This window comes from Phocoena sinus, chromosome 16, assembly GCF_008692025.1.
Source record: "Phocoena sinus isolate mPhoSin1 chromosome 16, mPhoSin1.pri, whole genome shotgun sequence".
NCBI classification, from domain to species: Eukaryota; Metazoa; Chordata; class Mammalia; order Artiodactyla; family Phocoenidae; genus Phocoena; species Phocoena sinus.
Genome location: NC_045778.1, coordinates 6,554,633 through 6,579,834, shown reverse-complemented (window position 1 = coordinate 6,579,834; position 25,202 = coordinate 6,554,633). Strand labels below are relative to the sequence as shown.

At 41.7% G+C, this 25,202-nt stretch overlaps 2 protein-coding genes across 15 annotated transcripts in view; one reads left to right on the top strand and one right to left on the bottom strand.

The window, feature by feature from the left end:
• The window catches only part of B3GALNT2 (beta-1,3-N-acetylgalactosaminyltransferase 2), a 57,503-nt gene extending 43,075 nt beyond the window's left edge, over nt 1-14,428 (top strand). For 2 of the 8 annotated variants that reach the window (XM_032608072.1, XM_032608077.1), the window contains 8 exons: nt 202-312; nt 2,667-2,745; nt 6,753-6,936; nt 9,343-9,468; nt 10,084-10,243; nt 10,888-10,944; nt 12,178-12,338; nt 14,003-14,428. In XM_032608072.1, coding sequence (XP_032463963.1) covers nt 202-312; nt 2,667-2,745; nt 6,753-6,936; nt 9,343-9,468; nt 10,084-10,243; nt 10,888-10,944; nt 12,178-12,318 — 858 coding nt within the window. In that variant the 3' untranslated portion in view covers nt 12,319-12,338; nt 14,003-14,428. Of the gene's footprint in view, nt 1-201; nt 313-2,666; nt 2,746-3,696; nt 5,850-6,752; nt 6,937-9,342; nt 9,469-9,986; nt 10,244-10,887; nt 10,945-12,177; nt 12,339-14,002 lie in introns of those variants that run through there. The other 6 variants (XM_032608078.1, XM_032608074.1, XR_004346172.1 and 3 more) reach the window with 5 other exon arrangements.
• TBCE (tubulin folding cofactor E) overlaps nt 6,944-25,202 on the bottom strand; it is a 114,807-nt gene continuing 96,548 nt past the window's right edge. For 4 of the 7 annotated variants that reach the window (XM_032608066.1, XM_032608070.1, XM_032608067.1 and 1 more), the window contains 12 exons: nt 24,737-24,836; nt 23,460-23,562; nt 22,008-22,084; nt 20,602-20,697; nt 19,995-20,059; nt 19,840-19,904; nt 19,320-19,472; nt 18,644-18,797; nt 17,128-17,196; nt 16,522-16,581; nt 13,987-14,078; nt 9,088-13,818 (listed from right to left, as the gene is read on the bottom strand). In XM_032608066.1, the coding sequence (XP_032463957.1) occupies nt 13,726-13,818; nt 13,987-14,078; nt 16,522-16,581; nt 17,128-17,196; nt 18,644-18,797; nt 19,320-19,472; nt 19,840-19,904; nt 19,995-20,059; nt 20,602-20,697; nt 22,008-22,084; nt 23,460-23,562; nt 24,737-24,836 (1,127 nt within the window). In that variant the 3' untranslated portion in view covers nt 9,088-13,725. Of the gene's footprint in view, nt 7,155-9,087; nt 13,819-13,986; nt 14,079-16,521; nt 16,582-17,127; nt 17,242-18,643; nt 18,798-19,319; nt 19,473-19,839; nt 19,905-19,994; nt 20,060-20,601; nt 20,698-22,007; nt 22,085-23,459; nt 23,563-24,736; nt 24,837-25,202 lie in introns of those variants that run through there. The other 3 variants (XM_032608069.1, XM_032608068.1, XR_004346171.1) reach the window with 3 other exon arrangements.

Sequence of the window (25,202 nt, the reverse complement as noted above, 5' to 3'; positions counted from 1 at the left end):
AAACTGTCTATAAGGTCTTTGTAACTATTGTTTTAGACGTGCTCTAAGATATACACCAAAACGTTAGCATTGGCGTCTTAGCGCGCAGTAAAAGTCTTAACCAATGTGTCTTAGAAAAAATAAACTCTTCTCTAGAAACTTACTTAAAACCTAAATGACAGCAATAAAGAAACCGACTCACTGTTCATCTTTCCACAAAAGAGCTTTGAAGGTACAATCGTGTGGGAGAGCCAAGACCTCCAAGGCCTTGTGTCAAGAAATCTCCACAAAGTGACAGTCAATGATGGGGGAGGAGTTCTCAGAGTCATCACAGTAAGTCATTCATTTTTAAAGGTTGTTTAGCACACCTTAGCATTTTTTAATATGTAAAAGTGTTTTTAAGTTTATTTTTACATCAACTCATATGGAACAATGAATCTTATGTATTTTAGAACATATACACTAGAAAATGTTGAGGCACCACACAGTAAAGATGAAAAACTCAAATGTTGTATGATTTTGTAACTTCAACCTTAGTAAATATATAGTTTTGCCTTAAGTCTAGTGCATTTTAGAGAGTGCGATGTTTTATTTCTTCATAGTTTTTAAGTTAATGTTCTTTTAAGTTCACTTACTCTATAGTATTCAGAATATTCACTATCTTACCTTGATAGTATGATGTCAGTTACAATACTATAGATAAAAGTATTAGAAAGTAAGGTTGAGTATTCACTTTCGTTTATGTTGGGATTTGTGACTTTTACTTTTCATTTGCCAAATTTTTAAAAAATTTGAAACAGTTTGAGAATAAATTTCTCAAAGTGTAGGATGAAAAAGAAGGTGTAGGCAAACTTAAAATGGTGAACTTTAAGTAAACAAGTGGTATATGTGCTGATGTCAGACAGAACTGTTCTCCTTGATGCTCTAATCTAATTAGGAAAGCACTTGGCATTTAAGGTCACAAGCTTAGAACATTCCATTAAATATTAACCTTATTCACGTAAATTAATACTTGAATTTGAAATGAAAATCATGTGGTTTGTTATTACACGTTCAGAAAACATCTACTGCACACTTGTGAGCCAGGCACAGTCATGGGCAAAACAGGCCCATTACTGGCCCACAGTGGAATTTATAGTCCAGTGAGGGGAAAAGACACTAGACAGATAGACCCCATAAATTCATGTGTAATTACAACCTTAGCCTTGTAGGCCATGTATCAGATTTCATTCTTGATTATGAAAAGTCCTTTATTTAAGACACAGTGTTTTACGGATTTATAGTTTTTTTCTTTCCTTATTTTCAAAGCAAGTGCCTTTAATATCTTGCCTCCTTTTCTGTGTATGAAACTTAAAAATATCCAAAACATGCCAGAATTCTATACTGCTCAGTTCGTTGCACAAAAGGAAATCAGTTTACTTCTGAATTGAGGGCTAGATTTAAACGTAAAGGCTCAAGTGATCTGCTCCGGGGGTGAATATGGTTGTGGAGGGCAGTGATGGTGTAAACACTCAGCTAACCTAAAAAAAAGTCAGATAACTTAGTAGCCTATTCTAAGAAACACATGTAGAGCTGGAAGTTTTCCTAAGTCTCGCTGCCTTGCCAGCAAGTAATCATGTCGGAAAAAGTTTAAAGACAAAATAAAAGCCAAGCTGTGACCTTTTAGACAGAAGTTAATAAACATAAAGTACTGTTAAGTAAACAAGCCAAAACAGTATAGATTGTACAGTTAAAAAAAAGAGTGTGCAATCTTTTGTAGACATACAAGGTTGGAATCTGTAGCGCTCACCTTTAGAGATTTCCTCCACATTCAGCTACAAACCATATTCTGAATTGAATGGCAATTTTCCCACAATCACCGCAGAACACTGTCTCTCTACTGGCCTTATTAAAACATTGCTTTGTACAGGGACAGCTCTGCTAGAAGGATCTGTTCAAAGAGGACTACCCAGGCAGTAAGCCCTCTTGACCACCCGTCAAGAAGAAACGCTGTAAACATGCTGAGGCGTGGCTGTGACAATCCCATCCAGCCTGCAGCAGCTGGATCGCTGGTAGGGTGTTAAGTTGGGGTGGAACACATAGAGGTGAGGCCCCTCACTTTGAGTAAGGGCCTGGGGTAACCTGTGAGGTAAAAGAGGTAAATCTCGTAATAACCCAAGATGCTCCACACCTTAGCGGTAGAGGGGACTGTTGCTGGCTGTTGGTGCAGTGGGCACCTTCAGCATCAGTAATCAGTACGGCTCGGGCTGAACTGTTTGCTTAGAGGGCTTGTCTCTGCGTGGTAGCTGTCACTTTGAAATGTGCTTGGGTGTATTTGAACTCATGGGCATTTTCAATCTCCACGAAATCAGAGGTGGTAATAATTTTTTTTTAAGTGGTGGAGTTCGGATGTAAAAGAAAATTGGTCTTGGTAATAGTGTTGGTAGCAAGTTCAAGAATACGTGATTCTGTGTAGGCTGGAATTCTGAACACTAATCCGTAGATTACTGTGTGTACCTGATCTTGGACTAGACGACAAAACTCGAATGCTGATGTCATCCTGACAGCGTAAGTCTAGTGCATCAGCACCTTAGATGGATTTATGTGCTGTGGCGTCACATTATGAATTGTGCCAAATCAGTTTTCAAATATAAGAAATGTGCTCTTAGTAATAAAACACCAAGCACTTCTATTCTGGTTTCTTTCAGGCTGGGGAGGGTGCCTTGCCCCATGAATTCATGGAAGGTGTGGAGGGAGTTGCAGGTGGCTTTATTTATACTATTCAGGGTAAGTCAACTGGTTAAAAGCTGAAAAACATACTGAATCTCGCCTACCTCATCTTCATACTTTTGATATCCAAGGTAATCTTTTCTCTTTTTTTTGGTCATTAAAAATAGTAGCTCTATTGCTACATAATCCACACACCATATACTTTACCCTTTTAAAGTATCTGATTCAATGGCTTTCAATGTATTCAGAGCTCTGCAGCCCTCTCCACCACTCCAAAAAGAAGTGGCTGTGTTTGTCTTCTTGAGTGATGCTCCTGGAAATATCCACATCAATGAATTCCTGTATCCGTGATCTCTAAGAAAAGCTATTGTTGATGCGGTTGCTCTTGGTCACTTGTCCTGATCACCACTTACGGAACAAAGGTGCCTAGTAGTGCATCATCTGGCTTCTCAAAGCTCTGCAGATCATGGATTCCTATAAAAGAATTAGGACACAGCTTCCCTGAAGGCACACACTGACTTGGGGAAAGCAGAGGCCGTATTCTGAGAGGCAGGTCTTCAGGGGTCTCCCTTAATAGTGCAGGGTTGAGGATGGGGCAGACCCTCTGTTTGAGGCCACTACAGGTAGGCTGAAGATGTGAATGGGGTGGGGCTTTTTTCAATTTCTAGCATCTTTATTTATACAGTATTTCCTCATAGAAGTATTTCTAACATCACCCCTAAGGGTAGGCTGGAATAGGTACAGGTTTTACCCACAAACCTGCCATTACAAATAGAGATTTAAAATTTACGGATCCTTAATTTTAGTCCAGAGATTTTTCATAAAACTGTGAGACCACTCTGCTAGGGAAGGTATGGACTTAGCTCACAGGGGCTAATGGCTCAGCCCTGGGGAGGACTCAGATCGGGAGGTCAGGCCAGTTTCGTAAAACAGCTCACACTGGGGGGCCGGGTACAGATGTTACACACCATCCAACTGCATGTCTTGCGACTTCCTTTCTTTCGCCAGGTAACTCATGTATGTACCATCAAGAGCCTTTAAAAACTTGAGGGGCCCTTGAGACTTCTGGCACTAAACTGTTCTACAAGGAGCAACTACTGTACCCTAAACAACTGTTTGTCTTAAGTTTTCTCTCACTGAGGCTAAAGGATTAAGGTTTGGGTGAGGAAAATTCCTTTCAAACGAGAGAAATAACTCGTGTTAGGCTAAAGGAATTAAAATGAATAGATTTTCCTTCTCATGTACTGGATATATCTGAAAACCTGACTATAGTTTTTTGAAACCTGAGGATCTGCGTGCTGTTCGGAAGAATCACATGGACACAAATTCTCAGATTTTGTTGGGCATTAGCATCTCTGCTGGGCCCTACCTCAAGCCTACAGAGCTAAAAGTCTTCAGGATTGGAGCTCAGATACCTGTATTTTAATAAGCTCCCTACATGGGTTTGATGCCTCCAAAGTTTGAGAGGCCATAAACCACATGATTCTTGTAAATGGCACCTAGACAGATGATCAGATTTAAAACACACACAGAGGGACTTCCCTGGTGGTGCAGTGGTTAAGAATTCGCCTGCCAGCAGAGGGGACATGGGTTCGAGCCCTGGTCTGGGAAGATCCCACATGCTGCAGAGCAACTAAGCCCGTGTGCCACAACTAGTGAGCTTGCGCTCTACAGCCCACGAGCCACAGGTACTGAAGCCCACGCGCCTAGAGCCCGTGCTCTGCAACGAGAGGCCACCACAGTGAGAAGCCTGCGCACTGCAACGAAGAGTAGCCCCTGCTCGCCGCAACTAGAGAAAGTCCATGTGCAGCAACAAAGACCCATCGCAGCCAAAAAAAACCCAACACGCACACAGATATATTACTTTACTTTATACTCGTGTTTTTCAGATATATGCAGAATAAACCAACATGTACAATTTGTTAATGAAAAATCCTGTATTTCTGCTCGTATCTTGTTACCATCCATTCCTATTGCTGCAATTTTATAACACTTTCACTTTCGTTCAAGTGTTAAATTGTGTATATTTATCCTTATCTTTACAGTGAAAGGACGTTAGAGGAGAATGTAAAAGTTGAAAGGGACCCGAGGTTATTTAGGCCTGTTTTTTAAAGGGTTGTTTGTGGTCCACCTGCATCAAAGTCACAGGAAGTCACAGGTTAGAAATACAGATTCCTGGGCTCTACCCAAGACCTGCTGGATCTTTAGGCTCGGGGCCTAGGAATCTGTATTTCAGTAAGCAATCCTGAGAACCACAGACGTGGCCCAGCTCCTCCTTTTACACATGAGAATGTTGAGGCCCAGAAACGTGTAACTCATCCATTACCTTACCAACAGTGGCAGAGGTAGAAATCAGACACAGGCCCTCAGCCCCTATGCCCAGTCTTGTTCGCAGTCACAGAGCGGAGGGCTGGATTCCGTCTCGGTTTCTCTCCCCGACCCCTCAGCCACTCACTTGTTTAGTTTTCAGAAATTTTCTAATTTGAGACAGCTGAGAAAATCCTGCGCTAGTGATAGGATTGCTGCCTTATTTGAGGACAGTCCTGCACAGATGTGACAAACGATCCATTAGCTTGTAAGGTGGTAATTAAAATGTCTTTAAAGCACATTGGTCATAAGTTTTATTATAAAATATCATAAATAAACCAAAAATAGTGCTATAAGAAACACCCATGTACTTGTTGCTCAGAATTAACAGATGTTTGCATTTTGTCATATTTGCTTCCTTTGTTTTCAGAGAAATAAGGCATTATAGATACAGTTGAAGCCTCTTCCCTCCCAGCACTTCCTACCCCGTTCCTCTCCCTTCCCCTTGGACAGGAGACCGCTGTCCTGAAACTCACGTGTACCCTTCCCATTCTTATTTTTCTATTTTCTACTACATGCATGTGTATACAACTTTTAATAACATACAGTTTTGATTAAAGTATTTTATAATTTATACCTGTGGTATCACATTGTATATATCAATTGGCAAGATACTTTTTCTCAGCATTATTTTTTAGTGCCATTCCTCTTAACATCCAAGATCAGGTTAATTTTTTAAAAATTTATTTTACTTAAATATAGTTGATTTACAATGTTGTTACTTTCTACTGTACAGCAAACCAATTCAGATATATATATATATATATATATATATATTATACACACATTCTTTTTCCCATTCCTTTCCATTATGGTTCATCACAGGATACTGAATATAGTTCCCTGTGCTCTACAGTAAGACCTTGTTATTTATCCATCCTATAGATAATAGTTTGCATCTGCTAATCCCAAACTCTCAATCCATCCCCTCTTCCCCACCCTGCCAGCCCTGGCAACCACAAGTCTGTTTGTTCTGTGTCTGTGAATCTGTTTCCGTTCTGTAGATGAGTTCATTTGTGTCGTATTTTAGATTCCACATATAAGTGATATCATATGATATTTGTCTTTCTTTTTCTGACTTACTTAATATGATAATCTCTAGTTCCATCCATGTTGCTGCAAATGGCATTTCATTCTTTTTTATGGCTGAGTAATATTCCTGTGTGTGTGTGTGTGTGTGTGTGTGTGTGTGTGTGTGTGTGTGTGTGTATACACCCCCCCCCCCCACATCTTTATCCATTCATCTGTTGATGGACATTTAGGTCGTTTCCACGTCTTGGCTGTGCAGGTTAATTTTTTTAACTGCTGTATTCCATTATGTGAACATACCACAGTTTAACCATTCTCCTATTGGTGGGTATTTAGGCTGGTTCCATTTTTTCACTGTCACAATGCTGCCATAAATACCCTTGTGAGTGTGTAAAATAATGTCTCTGGGGATATATCTACAAGTGGACTCAGCGAGTCAAACAGTGTGCACATCTTCAGCCTAACTAGGTATTGCTGAGTTGCTCCCCACAGTGAGTGTAGCCCTTTATTCTCCCACCAGCAATGTGTGGGCATTCCCATTTCCCTACTTCAGAGTTCCTAACTGTGTTGTTAGGTTACCTTGGGAGGAGGGTTAATGCAATAACGTTACAAGTTCTGGGTCTTAACTTTGCAATAGTCTTTTTCTTCAGCTCTCTTTTCCTTCTTAGAAGGTGATGCTCTCTTAAAAAATCTTCATTCTCGCCCTCGAAGACTTCTTGATCATATAAGTAATCTCCACGAGGAGGATGCCTTACTGCAGGAGGAAAGCAGCCTCTATGATGATATTGTGTTTGTGGATGTTGTTGACACTTACCGAAACGTTCCTGCAAAATTACTGAACTTCTATAAGTGGTAGGTTATAAAAATGTTGGGTAGGTAATGTTTTATTTTTCTTTTGATGTAGAAACAATTTAACAACATCAAATCACTGAGATTTTTTAAAAAACACACAAACCTAAGAGCACTGTGCACCTGGGATGTGATCTGTTGTATCCTGGTTCTTTGTGAGGACTGATCTTCTAAAATGCTGCCGCTTTACTATTTCGATGAGCTGATCCATAATGTGAACACTATTAATGTATCAAAAACAAGGCAAAAGTTGATTCACTGAGTCGTTCCTACTGGCATAGTTGTCTTGAGGCAACATTAGGTGAAAATCAGTGAGTTTGAAAATGGCTTATCTTCAGGCATTTTCATACCCACCCACCTATATCCCCCATTTACACCCAGGTTCCTGATCTGAATTCCATTCAGCTGAACATCCACATTATATTTCCGTTTTCTCCTCCAACCCATTTAAGAACTATCTGCCCTAATTCCAGAAGCTTTAATAAGACGAAATTCAGCAACCCTTATAGTCTACCGTATTAACTTCCCAGACCCTCCAATACTTCTTGGATCTTGGTTGTAACTCCTACTTTTATTATAATAACACCACCAATAATAATATACTCTAACAGTGACTCTTCTTAATTGAATACATGTAGTTGTTAATATTATTAAGTTACTCCAGGGTCCCATAATTTGCTGTGAGCCCCCTGATACTGTCTACCCTGACTGTAGAACTGAAACCTTCTCTCTCTCTCTCTAGACCAAACCCATAAAGTATATTCACGTCTTTGTCTTTTTCTTTTTTAAAACGTTATCAGGGAACTTGTTGCTCGGTGAGCCCCAGAGTCTGTCCCTTCTTTTCTTCTCTGTTTTGCCCTGAGCAGAATGGGAAATCATCAGTCCTTTATGGATATAGTTCCCTGGTCCTGAGGGGTAGACAGTTTAATTTATGGGTGGTAGTTTCATAGCTGGGGCAAGTCAGTGTAATTCTGGAGTCATCTTGTGGGTAGAGGTCAGATATAAATGCGAGCTGGAAATGTGGGTATGCCTAGAATACCAGGATTAAGTTTGACAGCTGTAGTAAGAGAAAGAGCCTTCTTTTAGCTCAAGGTCACCAGTGGGGTTCCTGTTATGGGTTGGCCAAGGCAAGGGCGAGGCTGTAAAGAGGTGGAGTGGGAATGGGGGTCCAGGTAGTGGGAGATCAGGACTGCTGAGTTCTAGGGCTTTCTATAGGGAGCTGACTCCCAGTTGTGGAAGTTCAATTTGGTCTAATTAACTACCTCCAGTTTAAGTTTTGTCTCTTCTACTACTTGCGTTATCTCTGTGATCTTGGCCTCTCTCCGTAATCTCTCTGCCACTGTTCTGGGCCATCATGTGCACCTGGAACAGTGCGGTGACCTTCTGACAGGCTGTACGTCCGGACCTGCTTCCTAGTAGCCCATCCCCCTATCTACCCTCCACATCGTAAATGACATCTTTATTTTTCATTCATCTTTATTCACGTGATCCATCAGTGACCTCAGTGTCCTTTATCACCAAAGTTTATTTCTAATTAGCAAATATTATGTATGGCCTATGCTATTAACTAGAAATGAACTTTAGAAATGTAGGGTTATGCTTTTTGTTGTGGACCCATTGTTAAATTCACCATTTTGTGGCCTAATGAAACTTTCTCCAGATTTCTTTAATTCAAATTTCTGTCTTCTGACTGGTTCCCTCGCAAGACTCTGGGTAAAAGAGGTACAGGGATTGGCAGTGTGACATCGAAGAGTCAATTTTGTTTCTAGTTGCCATTATATATTTTTTTAATGTCTAGATAGATGAAATCACCCTCTTGTGCCTTCCAGAAGGTCATTTGTAATAGGTGAATTACTGGAAATCGTTTCCAAGGGAAAATGTACTTCAGTGTTATAACTCAGCTTTTTAAACACTGTAAAATACCTGAGTGTACTATCAGTAGCAGCATGGAACACATTCTGTTGTACGACGGCGTTCTGTGTGAGAGGCCGGGTATGGCATCTATCCCCTCATCTGCGTGGCCCTCTCATTAAGAATGCTAGGGGCAAGGTTCAGATGCTTAATAGGTATGCTGGCCTGACCTGGGCAAGGCCTGAGAAGCATTTGTTTGATTATATATTCTACTTAAGCCAGATCTTTTTTTTCATAGTATTCTTTCTTCTTCCTTTATACCTTTTAAAATTGGCGTGGCACCTCTCTGTTATACCCCTTTGTTAATATGAAGTGAGGATTGTAGCTGGCAGCAGCGATGCTCTTAGAGCAGATGCTCCCGATATTGGATGGATAAAAGCTGGCCAAGCATACAGACAGTACAGGGCCAGTTTTCATTAAGATGTTAGCAGTGTCACCACATTGGTGTTGCTGTTTCCTCGTATGGACGCCCTTTCATATCCCCCCTTTCGCCAACAGGACTGTGGAAACAACCAGCTTTGATCTGTTGCTAAAGACGGATGACGACTGTTACATAGACTTGGAAGCTGTATTTAATAGAATCGCCCTTAAGAATCTGGATGGGCCTAATTTTTGGTGGGGAAAGTAAGTTAAACATTGTTAGGCCATTGGTGTTCATTTCATGAGCATATGTTAATTTAGAATGAAATATACAAGTCACTTATCATAAGAAAAATGTGGTTGAGATAGGAAATTTCCCTCTTAGGCCCCTGGGTCATTATATTTTATTAATCTACAATTAAAGGGGAAAAAACTCTTAAATGGAAAACCTCAGGCTAATGTAATGAAGGATGGAAAATGATGTGGCTTTTATCCTCGTGCCCTACATATTAAGTGCTACTCAAATTAGACGCTGCTGTACATTACAATAAATTTGTGACATTTCTGAAACCATTTTCTATGTGTCTTTAGGAATGCAATAGGGAATGGTGATTTATTTTTCATTTATTTTAATATATCTAAACAAGATGATTCAGAAACTCCATAAATACAACTTGGAGAGAATTTAACATTTGTCTTTTATATAAAACACCACTAGATAAATAATTCCTGTCCTTAGACGAAAACAATAATCTCTCATTCTTCTTTCCTTGCTTCTACAGCTTATTCCTTTGTAGTGATAATTAAGGACTCAAGCTTAACTAGTGGTAGGATACGTGTCAGAGCAACACAAAGAAGCCGACTCATGTTGCATGTCAGTTTCAGATTGAATTGGGCCGTTGACCGAACCGGGAAGTGGCAGGAACTGGAGTACCCCAGTCCCGCTTATCCCGCCTTTGCGTGCGGCTCAGGGTATGTCATCTCCAGGGACATCGTCCACTGGCTGGCTGGCAACTCGGGGAGATTAAAGACCTACCAGGTAATTAAGGATTTCTGACCTAAGAGTACACTGACCAAACAAGTTTTATCCCACTCAGTATTCCGTCATTAAAAGCACAGCCACCTGATCTTGGGGAAAGGCATGTTATTCATTCTAGATAGGAGTCAGCCCTCAAAGGTTAGGGATACACTCCTATCCCTCAAATCTAAATTTTATTCCTAAATCTTTGAGCCTTCTGTTATGTTTTCAGCCTATATTTAAAGGTATAGTCCCTAAAGGAATGTAGAGGTTTATATTCATAAGAAGGAAGACTAAGCAAGCTTAAGACTAAGCTTGTTTTTCTGCTGATTCTGAGATGGCAAATCAATGAATCTCGGCCCGGTTCTAAATCCAGTGTGTCTTTCATACCGTCAGTGCTGGAAGTTTAAGGTCCACGGGAAGAGGGGCTGGCTGCTTACTTAGTGTGTATAGTCATACTTCATTGTGGTGTGTGTGCTTCATGTTAATGGCAGGTAGCTTTTACTTCGTGTATCAGTGTTATAATACATCCTCAGCATTGCATGTTAGAATAATCACAAAACAAAGAAGTAGAAAGATTACTTATGGGAATGGGTGTGGCATTGTCTTTACAGATGAAATAGCATTTAAATTTTTACATTTTAAACTTTATGGGACCTGTGTAGGGTGAAGATGTAAGCATGGGCATTTGGATGGCAGCCATAGGACCTAAAAGATATCAGGTAAGCAAGCCTGAGCGGGGCTGGCCTCTCTGTCAAACCTTGGGGAGCACAGTGAACGGAGGTCTTCCGGCATCCTAACTGTGCTCTTGATCTGGTTCACAGTAATGTGCCTAGAGCTCACACAGTATTTGTCTGAGTCTAAACCCAAAGGAGATGTTTTGAATGGAAGTTCTCCTACTCACAATGAATTGAGTTTTTATACGTTGGATCAGAAATTCTTTGCAGCTTTAAAACACACAAGAGTCAGCTGACTTCAGATTCTGGCAGTGAGGTGGCCCCGCAGAATGTGACTCCAGCTGCACCCACCTAAGTGCGGGCTATGGTGCCAGGTGCTCAGGGGACTCTCCGTCCCGCCCATCCAGGGCCAGGGCAGAGACAGACAGGCCTTCTGTGTTTCCTTTAATACCCCTGGAGGCTCTCGGCCCCCAGGGGCACAGGGCTCTGTAGGAAGGAGTGGTCAGTCTCCTGTCCCCAGGCGTGGCCTGTACAAGGCACACGCTGACTCCAGGCCCTTCTACTCTCCAGTTTCCTCTCCTTCGCCACCAGTTCAGCCATCCTTTAAAAAGACATTTTTTATTATATCCCTCCTTTTTATGTTCTCAAGTTGAATGGGATCTGTATTCTGCTATATTGCTGGAAACAGAAGCCAGTCCACAGAGCTGGGAAGTAGGCTGGTGGGTGAAAACTCGGACTGAGTCTGACAAGACTCCATTTCGATCCTTCCTACTCAGCCTGCCAGCATGAACTTCACCGTGACCTTGAGCAAGTTTCTTCACTCTTGGTTTGTTTCTCATTTGTAAAAAGGAAATAATTCCTACCTCACAGGGTTATTGTGAGAAGTAAATTGGATAATATTTATAAAGCACTTGGTATTGTCCCCCGAATATTGTAACCATTCCCTCAGTACTTGCTGTTGTTCATAATGCTATTTGGCCACCTCTTCTCCAGTAGCAAATACGAAACTCTGCATTTGTGGTTTCCACACCCTCTCTTCATAGAACTCCCTTCGCAAACTCTTAATGCACACACTGCACTGTTTCTTTATTCCACAGCCTCAGGGTCACCGGTGGGTGCTTTTCCTACGCCCCACAAGCTGAGTGGCTTCACACATGCACTTGTCTTTGAAATAACTTCAGCCTCACTGGGATCTGGAAGCTCCTGTATGCACGCTGTCTGTCTTCCAGCAAGGTATGTCACGGCTCCCAAATCAGCTTTTGTTTTGTTTTTCAACAGGACAGCCTGTGGCTGTGTGAGAAGACCTGTGAAACAGGAATGCTGTCTTCCCCTCAGTATTCTCCGCAAGAACTAACACAGCTGTGGAAACTGAAGGAGTTGTGCGGTGATCCTTGTCGATGTGAAGCAAGAGGAGGATGAGGTCAATTCGCAGTGTTAAGGTCAGGGTGGGCGAAGGATGATCTGAGCGGAAGTCTGAGGAAAGCCCAAGGTTCGGCCGCAGGTTATATGGTCTTTCAGGATAGTTCTTGGCTGGCACCTTCACGGGTCACCAATGTGGTATTTCTTAACGTTTGCACAAAATTTCCATTTTAAAAATCAACAGATACTGTAGTGTAAGAAAAAAATTACTTATATATTGGAAGATGATTTGAAAAATACCAAATTGTTTATAAAAGAAAAAAGTGTTTCCAAGTCCTAGTGCATCATTTCTGTTAGTAATTTATTACCTATCATTTTTGGTTAAAACTTGGCCTAGTTCAGAAATCTTGAGTAGTAACTGGAAGTTTGAATTTCAACCTGGATTGCAGAATAGCTCTGGATAGCATAAGCAGGATAATTAAGGGCCAAAAAGAACTCACAGAAATGCTGTGTGATCACGTATGAGCAGTGGTCACTGATACCAAAGTCAGGGGTTTCTGGAAATCATGTCAGATTTTGTGGAGGATCTCTGAATGAAGTGGGCAACTTGAAAAGGAACCAATGTAACGCTGGGTTTTGGGCCTTGGTTTTAAAGTTCATTTATTAAGTGGACTAATTACACCCAAGTTTCCTTTTGCCCTTTAACATAAATCCTGAAGATCACAGCTTAGTACTCCTGTTTTTTTAAAGTGCTAAAATTTTGTGAATGTAAGTAAAATCAAACACCTCTCAGGGTTTTAATGCCATAGGGATGGATAGTTCTAAATCCTTGGCATTGAAAGCATCTTGTTTTTCTTCCTTTCACTGCCTAATGTTTACCTAATGTAACTGAATTTCAGTCAATGCTAGTAAGCTGCTGTAGAAGAATGTATTCTCAGTTTAGGTATAACTGTAGGGAAAAGCATGTAATTAATTTTTGTAAGTACTCAAAAAACAGTGCAACTGAGAAGAGAAATCATAGCATTTGTACTACATAGAGGATGTGCTTCCTTCAGTTTAAGGGACATTTCTCAAAATGACCAACCAAATCATTTTAGTAACAACCTTTTAAACCAGTAGTGTCAATAGAGGATTCCATTAAAACTGGTCTTATGAAGACATTAAACTGTGTTCAGATTTTCTTAGACTAGCGAGGTTCTATTTAGTATCTAAATCTTCTCATAATGAAAGAGTCAGGAACTATGAAATGAACTCTGAAAATCGTTACTAGGTGCAAAGCCTTTATTAGGGCTGTATATACAAGCCTGGAAACGGTCTCTTCCCTGTGAAAAATACAGCTGTTTTACACTTAGGGCAACTTGTAAAACCTCATTTGTTCTGGACTGAACTGTCCCAATAAGTCACTTAATTTCCTGTGAACCCCAGTCACGATAAGCGGTCTAACCTCTGAATTTTATTAGTTGGCTGTTACCATCGCACTAATAGACAGTCTCCATTTTCCACAGAATAAAACTGTAATGACTGTTGATCATTTTCTAGTTCAATCTCTCTGCCCGGCATCTAAAATCAGACAAAGGGGTGGGGATGATTAAGACAAATGTGGCAAAACCTCCCCCCAACAAAGATGTATGGTTTCCATTTAGAATCAGACCATGTTACGTAGAGACATAGCTTAGTAGCAAGTCATAGCGTGGGGAACTCGACTTTGTGTTTTGCCGGGCAACTTACTTTGGGACTTTCATAGGACAACAGAAGTTCTGACACAGGAACTCTGAGAAGACGTGACAGCAAGCCTTTCACCTTTTGAATTGTCATGGATTCTATCAAGGAAAAGAAAAACCATCAAGTTCTCTCAAAGGACAGTTACCTGTAAAATGAGCTCACGTGACAAGACGACAACTGTAATGACAGCTGTCACTGTCATTTCATACTATCAATTTACCCAGGTAAATGATCAGGGAACGGCTCACCCACCACGTGGGCCACCAATCAGTGTCACCACTTAGGGGGTCGTTTGGGAGGCTGGGGGAAACGGAGCCGATGATTGACCTAAGTGCCCTTTGATGATGAGTTTTCATACCATTTCAGCGGTGTTTAATAGTTCCTCCTTAACCTGAATAAACCAGAAATCATATTCTCAGCACAGAAGAATAAACGTGAGTGAAATCATTAACTTTTTAAACCTTTGTGCTTACTTACTTACTTACGAGGTACTGAGAGAACGCTGGCATGGGGCTCGGGCGCCATGAGGACGCATCTCAGTCTCTCTGGCTTTAGTTCCCTCCTCTGTTAAGTGAGGTGTAGACTAATGATCCACAAGCCCCGTTCCAGCGCTCCCAGTCTGTAATCATTGTGGTTTATGTGTGTAATGCGATACGCATACAGGGGACCACCAGGCATGGCAATGTAACTTAATGAGGAAAAGCTTTGGTTTGTTCAGAAAACACTATGAACTTCTCTCCAAAGATGGGTGTGGTAAATACTGGATGTCTGATTATGAGCAATACAGTTTCTCTGAAGCTTTAGCTGGAGGTACAGCAATAGTGTGGTGTTCCTACAACGATCACATGTATTCAAACAAATATTTTTCTATCAAAAATAATTTTTGTAAAAGCTGTTTTTATGCAACTTGTGATAATAAATGTTATCTTTATTTTAGAATAAAAACTGGCCCTTTTCTTGTTTATGTACTGAATATAGACACTAAATAGACTACAGTGTCGATTAACATAATTTGCTCTTTTATTTGTGAATATTGGATAGATAATCTTGTGCTTTCAAAAGATTTAGGTGGACTGGCTTTCCTTGTGCAGAGGGTGGTTAGTGCTGGCTTAACTCTGACTGCTGAGTTCAGAGAATATAGGACTCAGATTTGGAATTGCCTGAAGCATAATTATGACATATAATTTCTCTAGATTATTCTAATCTCTGCTAGTTCCACCTGAGGATGAATAAAACTCAGACCGTGAACACCGTGGGAGGTTGGGGAGGAGCCATCAGCCCGGGACAGCACTCATTTGCGCTCTCCACAGTGCCTGACCCAGAGGGTTCTGCGCCTTCCCAGGGGAAGCCCAGAAAAGGAAACTTAACACAGCCCTAGCGAGAACATTCTTGAGCACGTTCCCACAAGTTGATTTCACGTAAGAGAAGGAAAAGTGCAAACACGTCCAAAGCTAACTGCTTTTAACAGAAAGTCCTGGCCCTCTCCCGCTCGTCTGTCCCCATGCATCATGCCCTTACTGACAGAAGTCAAGTCTGAAAACAGAATAATGAAGCGGGGACCACTCATTTTAATTCATCATTATGTAACAGTGGCAACATTACGCTTCACAGGCATAGAAACTGGATTTCTAGTAAGTAAAAATGGAGCAATACTGGTAATTTGATACTAGATGATGGTTCTGGATCATAAAGGTACTTCTTTGGGCACAACCAAAGCCTTCCATAAGCAATACCATGATAAGCTTGTTTTATTTGATAAAAATGAATTAAAAAAATCAATGTGAATTCACTGCACTGACAGGGAACCAGAAGGGTATTTCACTAGAGTCATTTACGGTAATAGATATTTTACTTCTTCAAATCCTCACTGTGCTAAATTTAAGCTGTTTATATTTTAGTATTTAACTGTGAATCAAGTTTAATTTTGAGATTCAGACTGTAATTTTTCTTTTGACTGACAGTTTAAGGTAAGTTACATTGATCTAATTTTGTTGACATAAAAGTATTTATTTTCCAAATAAAACAAAATCAGTTCCAACAGCATCAAGGTTTAAAGTTCTGAAGTAGTTTTTTTTTAAAGAAAACCATTTCAAGTGTGTCCATTAAAACAGCGTCCAAGAGCTGTCTCTGCAGGGGCTCCTGACTGGTAAGGAATAGAAAGCACCCAAGCCCAGTGCCAGAACATCTCTGGCCAAGGAAAGCCCCCGGAGCAGCAGTGTGAGAACGAACCAGCAGAGGGCCTGGGGAGGCCCCGAAGGGCGAGCTCCCATGCTACTGCCTCTGGCTGAAGAGGCAACCACGGACAAAGCAAGCTGTTCTCTAGATGAGCTGAAAGTTATGCGAGACTTGAACTTTCAGGGGGGAGTGATGTTATTAGCATGGTGTTAGCATTTTAGAACGTAAAAGCTAGTGAAAACCTATAAGCTGTGAGAGTCCACAACTTCAGAAATGAATGAAATGTTTTACCTCCAGCCACCTCGAGTTGAGGGGCCAGCGATTCAGAAGCATAAGGAGGAGAGAGAGAGAGAGACTCATTCTTACCTGGCAGTTGTTTCTCTATGACTTTCTGATCAAGTTGATTAGGATGTTTTATCTTCAGTGCTTGAAAGAAAAAAGGAAAGAGATGAATTGAGCCCTGCTGTAGGAAGGATTTACATCACATGCACATTACCAGCCACGGCCAAAGGACGCAGCTCTTCATACAACTTGGCTCAAATCCCACTAAAGGAATAGGATGCTTACTGACGTTTAAAATTCCTTCTATTAATACTTCACTGAATTACTAACAACAACAAAAAAGAGCTCGACCAACATTCTATGGCTTTCCCGTTTCTCCTTAGTACTTCTTTCCTGACGTTTTATCTAGGTTTTCAAGTGTAAGAAAAGCCATGAATTTCCAAATCACAGTTCAGTTCACTACTCAGATACTTCCCACATGTGTGAAACTGTTAAATGAGTTTAAAGAATGGGAACTGCTAACATGTTCAAAGTCAGAATTTAGAAATGTTTGAGAGTCATCATTTCTTTAAAAACTGAACTACTCCTCTAGGTACTTACTTAAAAGAAACAATCCCTATAAGGTCATCACTATTTCAGCATCTAAGGACTCAAACACAAATAAGCGGTCTTTGAATGTGGGGTTCTTACTTAGTAGCTGGTTTTTGAGCAAAAATGGTTGTTGCACTTTGAGTTCCCCATCTTCAGGTGCGCCATATTCTGTTTAAGGAGAAATGAAAAAGGATGAATGATAAACCAAAAGGCCTGTAAGGGAAACAAATGTACAGGTTAAGTGTCAACCTAGCCTTTTCCTTCCCAGGATGAACCCAGCAGCAGCTGGATGCGAACCTGGGATCTGCTTCCTTTTATTTGGTTACTGGTTTAGTGTATTTTTTGGAGGGATGGACAGACAGCAACGGCTGCCAAGCCTGGAACCCTCCAGTCTTCCGTGTATCCCATCACTGATCCCTAGAGACAAGAAGAGGCTGTGCCCGCAAATACTCAGAACGCTGACGCGAGTTTCACCTTTGGTCATAGTTCCCTTTCTTTCTGGGACCTGAGAGAAACTCGACTCACAAACACCTTCACCAGGTTTCAGCCAGGTCGTGCAGTGCTGCTCTGGGCACCCAGAACCACCGCTGCAAACCAGGTCCCCTGCCAGGAAATGCAGCCTCTACGTAAGATGTAAGGAAAGCAGCCCCCTTTTCCTCCTCTCACTTCTGCCAGGGCCACCAGGGATGAAATGTCTATAAATACCCTCCACGCTCTGCTTTGTATTCTACATTCTTAGTGGGGAGATAGTGAGCCATACCTGCAGGGCTGCTTTAGAGCCTTCCCTGCCCTGCCCCCGAGTGATTTAGAATTCACCTCAAGTGGCCAGGAAATCGGGCCAGCTAATGGAGTCATTTGACAGCAGTTCCCACGGGCAGCGTCTCTTCCTTAAAGATAATGTTCCAGCCTGAAGTGTTTATGCAGTGAGCTTCTCACATTATTAAATATATAAAAAAGAAAACTGCATAAGAGGGAAATTTGGAATAATAATGAAATCGAAATGGAAAGTACATCAGGGACAAAGAGTCCTGAAGTCGGAGCTTCAGTGTCCAAGGAGCCAGGCTGGAGGTCAGGAAGCGCCTTGCACACCAAGCGCCAGGGCTGGTGAGCCCTCCGAACAGAGCACTCAGGAAAGCTACACTCAGCTCTCATGAACATTAAAATTACCTGGGGAGAGAGCTTAAAAAATACCAACGCCTGGGTTCCACATTAAATGTTCTTCATTTAAAAAATTCCCTAGGGTATAGCCAGGGTTGAGATAACCTGGAGGCCTTCCTGCCCTTCCTAAAGTAGGAAGTGGGACCCGCCTCCTGGAATCGAAAGTTCATTGAGTAAATGCTAAGATGAGAAGAACTTCTGTTTAAGAGCTGCCTTCCCCTCCTCCTTCTGCTAAGAGATGCTGCAGATTTATCTTCTCTAAAGACAACTCTTTAATTAATTATCTGCTCCCAACTAGCTGCTAGAGCCCCTACTGTCCATTTAGATGAGTATAACAAAGACCCAGTGGAGAAAAGCAACAACACTGAGGACCTCCTTTGACACCCAAAGGGAACTGTGTCCTAGTGGACAGTCCCCCCCCCGCAGCCCCGTGAGGGCCCTGGTGCCCAGTACGTACTGAGGCAGAGTGACTGGTATCTGGGATGGGCTGCAAGAAATTCCTCGTTTGGTCTGTTTTTGTCTGGATCTTGATGTCCACCAGCCTTTTTCCATTCATTTCCGAATGCTTTTCGGTAATCAAGCTCAGCCCCACGCCTTTCCTCTCGTTGAATCTATATGGATGTGAAATAAAAGCAGGTCTGTTAAAGCACTTTTCTAACGAGTGTGTGTGACACTCTCTCCTTTCTCCACCCCCTACCCGTAGAGAATAATTAAACTGAAAGGGACAAGACAATATATTTCTACCTTTCCTTTTTAATGTTAACAGGATCCAGGAGTTTCTTCAAAAAGAAAAGTGGATTTCAGTTTTATCCTTTTCTTCATGGAAGTATCTGGACTATGCCTGGGGCCCAAGGTCACAACATGAGGTCCTCAGCCTGGAGGAGCTGACTTACTGAGAGAGTACCCAGTATTCCTCCCCTGCCTCAAATGACAAAAACTGGGGCTGCCAGGGCAGCTGAGCAGCGGGTTTCCCTGCAGGCATCTGAGTGTAACACCACCTCCCGAGGAGCTGGAAAAAACTGCCACTGAGAGGAAATAATACCATTTGGAGGAAACGACACTGTAACTTCTCTTTACACTGGACCGTTTGGTTTCTAGTTTAAGAAACACCTTGTCAGGACACCAGTACTCACCGCACACTTGTTCAGGGTCCTCAGCTGACCGATCCTGGCGATGATGAACTGCCGTGTGGTCTGTGCGTCTTTGCTGCTTTCAGTCAGGGGGTTTCTGGTGCAGGACAGCGCATGCAGGCTCTGTAACTTATCCAGCTCGTTGATAGATGACCACTGAAACCCGGCAAAAGAAAACATATGAAAATAAACATGTTTCAGGTTAAGTTTTCAGATTATTCGGACCAGCAGCAGAAAAGCAAAAGTCCCCAGTTCCACTGGAGGCATGGAATTTCACCATGCAGCGAGCAACCACGAGGAAGGCCACATATTTTACAACTGTGCCTTGTAAACTGACAGACGGGCTGGTTAAGTGTGAATTAATCTCTTTCTTAATATTTTTGGGTTTGTGTGAGGAGTTTCACTCCAAGGAAGCATTTCTCTTTCAATTTAAAATATTCTTTAACAGCAGGAACCTACAAACTGCATCATGAGAATGGAAGTAAGTGATAATGTAAATACATACATTCTGAAAAGCTCTCACCTGTGATATGCGATTGTCATTTAGTACAAGGTATTGCAAGGAAGGAAACATTGATGTTTTGCACCCTAGAAGGAGAATTGAGTTACACAGTAGAAGGGAAACAAAGCTAAAGTATGGGGGAGCCGGGGGAGGGGTTACTGAATAATCTCATATACCAATTCCAGCGTCTGGAAAATGTATAGAAGCAAGTCCAATGTCAGAAAGGATTAGTTGTTCTAATCTGAAATGTAAAAATGTTAAGTTTGATTACATAGGACAATATAAAATGCTATGGGCTATTTCAACCAGACTAGATTTGTAAATTTTTTCCTACAACCTAGGTTTTGATCCCATGAGAAATGCTTAGAAACCTTAAAGTCCAATTTAGGGCATGCAAAGCGGACTCTCTGTGCTACATTCTGATGCAGTCATCAAACAATTCCTGGGCCTCCTGCTGTGCTAGGTGCTAAATAAATGGGTGTCAGAGAGCAAAGAGACACAGTCTTACTTCCCAAAGTTCAATGAGTGAAGACTTTTGATATCAGCACCAGGGCCAAATTATTCATTCTTCAATGATCTAGTACAGACATAGACTACACTGTATGTGGTTCACAAGTCAATTCTCTAAATGAATTCAAATAAAAATTGCCCAAAGGGAACTACTCAATTTGGGAATTCCATCATCATTATCATATTTCCACTGAGAAAGTATATATAGCATAGGATCCATTCACGAAAAATTTACTAAGAACTATTGTAATAGGCATTTTAGGAGCGGGTTACCTGGGCATAGATGCTATGAGAAACAGCTGGTTTTCATCAATTAATTGATTAGAAGAAAGGTCTAACAACTTGACCGTCTGGAGAACATCAGTCGGCCTGTATGGAAGATAAAATTTTTTCAACATAAATTTCATTTCTTAATTGTTTTCAAAGATACAGCCCTAAAATACCTGCATCTGGTGTTAAGGAGAGGTCAGGGGGTGGGGGGCAAGTATATGATATGAGTATAAAAGGGCACCATAAAGGATCCTAGCGGTGATGGGAATGTTCTGTCTCTCGACTGGACCAGTGTCCTAGTTGTGATACTGACCATAGCTTTGAAAGGCCCTACCAACGGGGAAACTGGGTGATGGGAACATGTGATCTCTGGGTACTATTTCTTATAACTGCACGTGAATCTAAAATTACCTCAAAATTAAAAGTTTAATTTTTAAAAAACTACATTTGCCTGTATAATAAAATCATTCTGAACAGTAAATTTTCATTAATTTGAATCCTTTGAGAATTTGCTGTAAATGTGTCCATGTTTAAGTTTGTTTTACATACTAATTTAATGATACCAACATAAGAGGAAGATTAGGCAACAACATATTTAATCTGCTTAAGACAACAAGCTTTTTACACAGTCATCCCTCAGAATCCATGGGGGATTAGTTCCAGGACCCCCGTGGACACCAAAACCTGAGGATGCTCAAGTCCCTTATATAAAGTGACATAGCATCTGCATATAACCTACACACATCCTCCATATATTTTAAATCACCTGTGGAGTACTTGTAACACCTAATACAATGTAAACAGTTCCAGTGCCCGGCAAATTCAAGCTTTGCTTTTAGGAACTTTCTGGAATTTTTTTTCCCCCAAATATTTTCCATGTGTGGTTGGTTGGATCTGTGGATGCAGAACCTAGGGATATGGAGGGCTGTACTTTGGTACACTGACCTTGAAAAGATAATGCTAATTTAAAATCCATTATTTAATCCTTAGAGCATCTCCTACAGAACCCCCACTTAGAAGTTAAATACATTTATGTAAAACTAATATAATTCATGGCTTCAAAAATATTTAATTCAAGGCTTTCACTCTGATGGGGTTTCCTCAATTAGAACCTCTTAGTGAAGTTTGAGTTGACATTCTAATTTGTGAAGGCAATGAATAATAAGCATTTCTCTAATTCTTATTTGCACATCCTCCTAAAACTTAACGTTAGGTATAATTGAGATCATTTATTTATTCAGAGTGACTAAAGGATACGCAGCTACTTGTCAGAGAGAGAATGATTATACCTCTTTACCCTTGAAGTTTGGAAAAACTATACTTTAATACATAAAAATGCTTTTGAACTAATAAAAAAAAAAATGAATGACTAAATGGTGACCGATGCGTTGATGTAAAACCCTGGTTACCTTTCTGAAATGACGATACCGTTGGACTCAAGGTACAGTTTCTCAAGGACAGGACACCTGGAGGCGCAGTGGAGCACCTGGGGGGAAAGTCAAGGCAGGGTGACGCGGCCTCGCTGGTCATTCTCCCCACGTGCTTATCACTAGAGCCTCCACACGGATGCAGTTTAGCTACTGTTGTAGAAATAAGTGCCTTGGGAACTTCCCTGGCCGTCCAGTGGTTAAGACTCCATGTTTACAGTGCCGGGGGCACAGGCTGGATCCCTATTGGGGGAAGTAAGATCCCGCACGCGGGGCGGCCAAAACATAAAATAAAACAAGATAAGATTAAAAAGGAAAGAAAAATGCCTTCGGACATTTTGCTACAGACTCTGTCTCAGGCCAGGAGTGCCAGTGGACGGCTGATAAAATTACGGTGTTAAAGGGCCGTGCTTTAATGACACAGGAGCACACAACTTCGGGCACCTGGAACCAACCAGGACAGGTATCAGCCCATCATTTAGGCATATCCTGACCTGTACAAAGTGGAACTGGTGACCTAGCACGTTCTCATTATTGGATACAGTTTGTTTAACCAACGGAAGGAAACATGTGAAACACCTTTCCTTACTTCTCAATGCCAATCTGGGTTTATAAAGAATGTACTAATACGACAAACTTTATCAACAACTATTTCTACATTTTCTCACTGGACCTGTACTGCCATCTCCACCTCCAGAGTCTCTCCGTGCCCTTCCTTCCTGTTCTGGAGGGAGCTGCTCTCAAGGAAGGAACCCTAGGAAGGAAGTCGGGCGGCTGTAGCCACGGACAGCCCAAGTGAAAGGCCCCTTATCTCTTGGGGAGGTGCCCAGGTGGCACTTCACAGATGAACAGCTTTGCTGGGATGTATTTATCTGCACTTGGTTTGAAAGTGGAGTGTTCTGGGTGTGTGAAGTCAGTTAACCTCTGACAGAACTGAGTAGTACCAGATCTAAGTTCCAAAGGCTGCAGGGCCCAGGACCCACGAGTCCACTTTCGAACCCAGCTGTGTACCTGAACAGTGGCTTCTAGGAGCCAAACTGCAAACAAGAAAAGGGTGTGAGAACCTTTCTGAGGCTCGGCCTCGGCCCTAAGAACACTCGTGGGGAAACTCAGGCAGCTAAAAGCTCAATCCAGAGCTAACTCTAAGGCTTCTCAAAGCTCAGCACGTACTTGGTGCAGACCACCAGGAGAGCCACTGCTCAGGAGACACCAGGACTAATCAGAGGCACCAAGAGAAACAGGATGGATTCTGAGATACCACATTCTACTAACTGTGAGGGTTTTGTAACTCCTTTCTGTAAGGCTGTTTAAAGAACCCTGTTATCTGGATAATAGGAGGATTAAAATGAAGTCACCGTTGAGCTTCAATCCCCCATTAAACCAAGAATTTAAAACTATTTATTACTGGGTAACAAAGCAAAGAAATATGTTTACCTCCGTCCATGTGATTCCTATCCGGTTAAGGACTAAAACCTTCAATGCAGAAAATGTTCCAGTTGGAGGTGGTGAACCGGAGGGAAATTTTAGTTTGTTTTCACTGTGTAGAAGAGGAGACACGATGAGCTTATGGCGATAGAGGAGGCCCAACTGGGACAGTCACTGAAAGCAGTACTTTGGGATTTGATATGAGGAGTCTGGTTTGTTTCAACCTTAAAATGCGATTATACTAAACACAAAGTGAGTCAAGACTGTCTAATTTTTAATAGTTACAAGATACAACTTGGTATCTAACAGGCAGAGGTGTGTTTATGGGGTTAGGGCCGTGGTGAGGCTGCAGGTTTCCTGAAACACAAGGCTCAGGCACTGATCTGTGAGGTCAGCTTCTGGCCGCACAAGCTGCGGCTCTGGACGCTGTAAAATTCAGTCCCGCTCTCAAGAGTCTTACTGACGTGCTAGGTTGTGGGCTAGAATTCTGCTTCTAAACAGAGCCTGCTAACAGGATGGATGAAATAAATTACTGCCCTGAAGTTCTCTCTCAAGATCCTAATCTCAGAATGTACCCCATACCTTTTTTTTCCCTCAGAAGGTATCCCATCTTGACAGTCACTGTGAATGAAGGTACCATTAAAGCCCTTATTTCCAGAAAAGGTGACGCCATGGGTCGAAGTACACTCTGTGCTCTATTTGCAAGGATAACTAATTTAGGCCTGTCCAACTGCTCCACTGAACCTGCCTGAGCCAGGAACAACTCACCTGTACGTGTAAAGTTGGCTCAGGTGTGAAAGGGGGTTCCTGGCCGAGCCCTGGGAAAGTTAGGTTCTGAGATTAAAACTAATCAGATACTCAAGAAGGCCTGGAAAATTGTGACATTAGTTAAATACAGAGCTCAGTGAAAATTCCTTATCAGAACTGAACTAAGCAGCATCCCAATGAAATGACTCATTCCTAAAGCAATGAAGTGCTGGAAGGTTAATCACATCTCCTGCCCACTTAAATATCCGAGTCCCCAGATGGGCCATCTTCTACGGTCAGGCCTGTAAGAAGCACAAAGACCTTCCAGCTCAGTGCAGTAGCCACCCTGCCCCGCTGCCCGCGTCAAAAGTAAAACACGTTACCTATTAATGAATCACCTCAGGTGACCATTTGAAAAACTAGAATCATCGAAGAATATTAAGGAATAAGTTAAACTTAGATAAATAAATTCAACTAAGCCGTCCTCCCCAGCTCTTTCCCACAGAGATGCCGACAATTAGGCAACCGCGTGTTCATACCTGAGATTAAGGACTTCCAGGTGCTTGAGCTGATCAGCAATATCTACGACTTCATCCCATGACGACAACAGGTTTTTTGACAAATCTATGCTGCTAACATCTAAATGCACATGTTAAGAAACAGCAATATGGAAAGATTCATAAAAGACAGAATGGTAATTACCTCAATTCTGGAACATGGGATTGTTCCCTTTTCACTTCATACCTTCTATTCTGCTTGAAATTTTTTCATGAGCACATATTACTTTTACCCATTTTAATCATCCAGCTGTTCATCCAGAAACTAAAAAGTTCATTGTCACATGCTACAAACTTGAGACAGACACAGACAATCAAATGAGTGAGAAGCAAATGTCGTCAATGCTGAACCATTCTAGCATTATCCAACAAAAAGAGAAAAACCAACAGTGATGGTAACTGTGATCAACGAGCACCTCAGGTGCGCCCAGGGGCCTTGCCCTTGGCA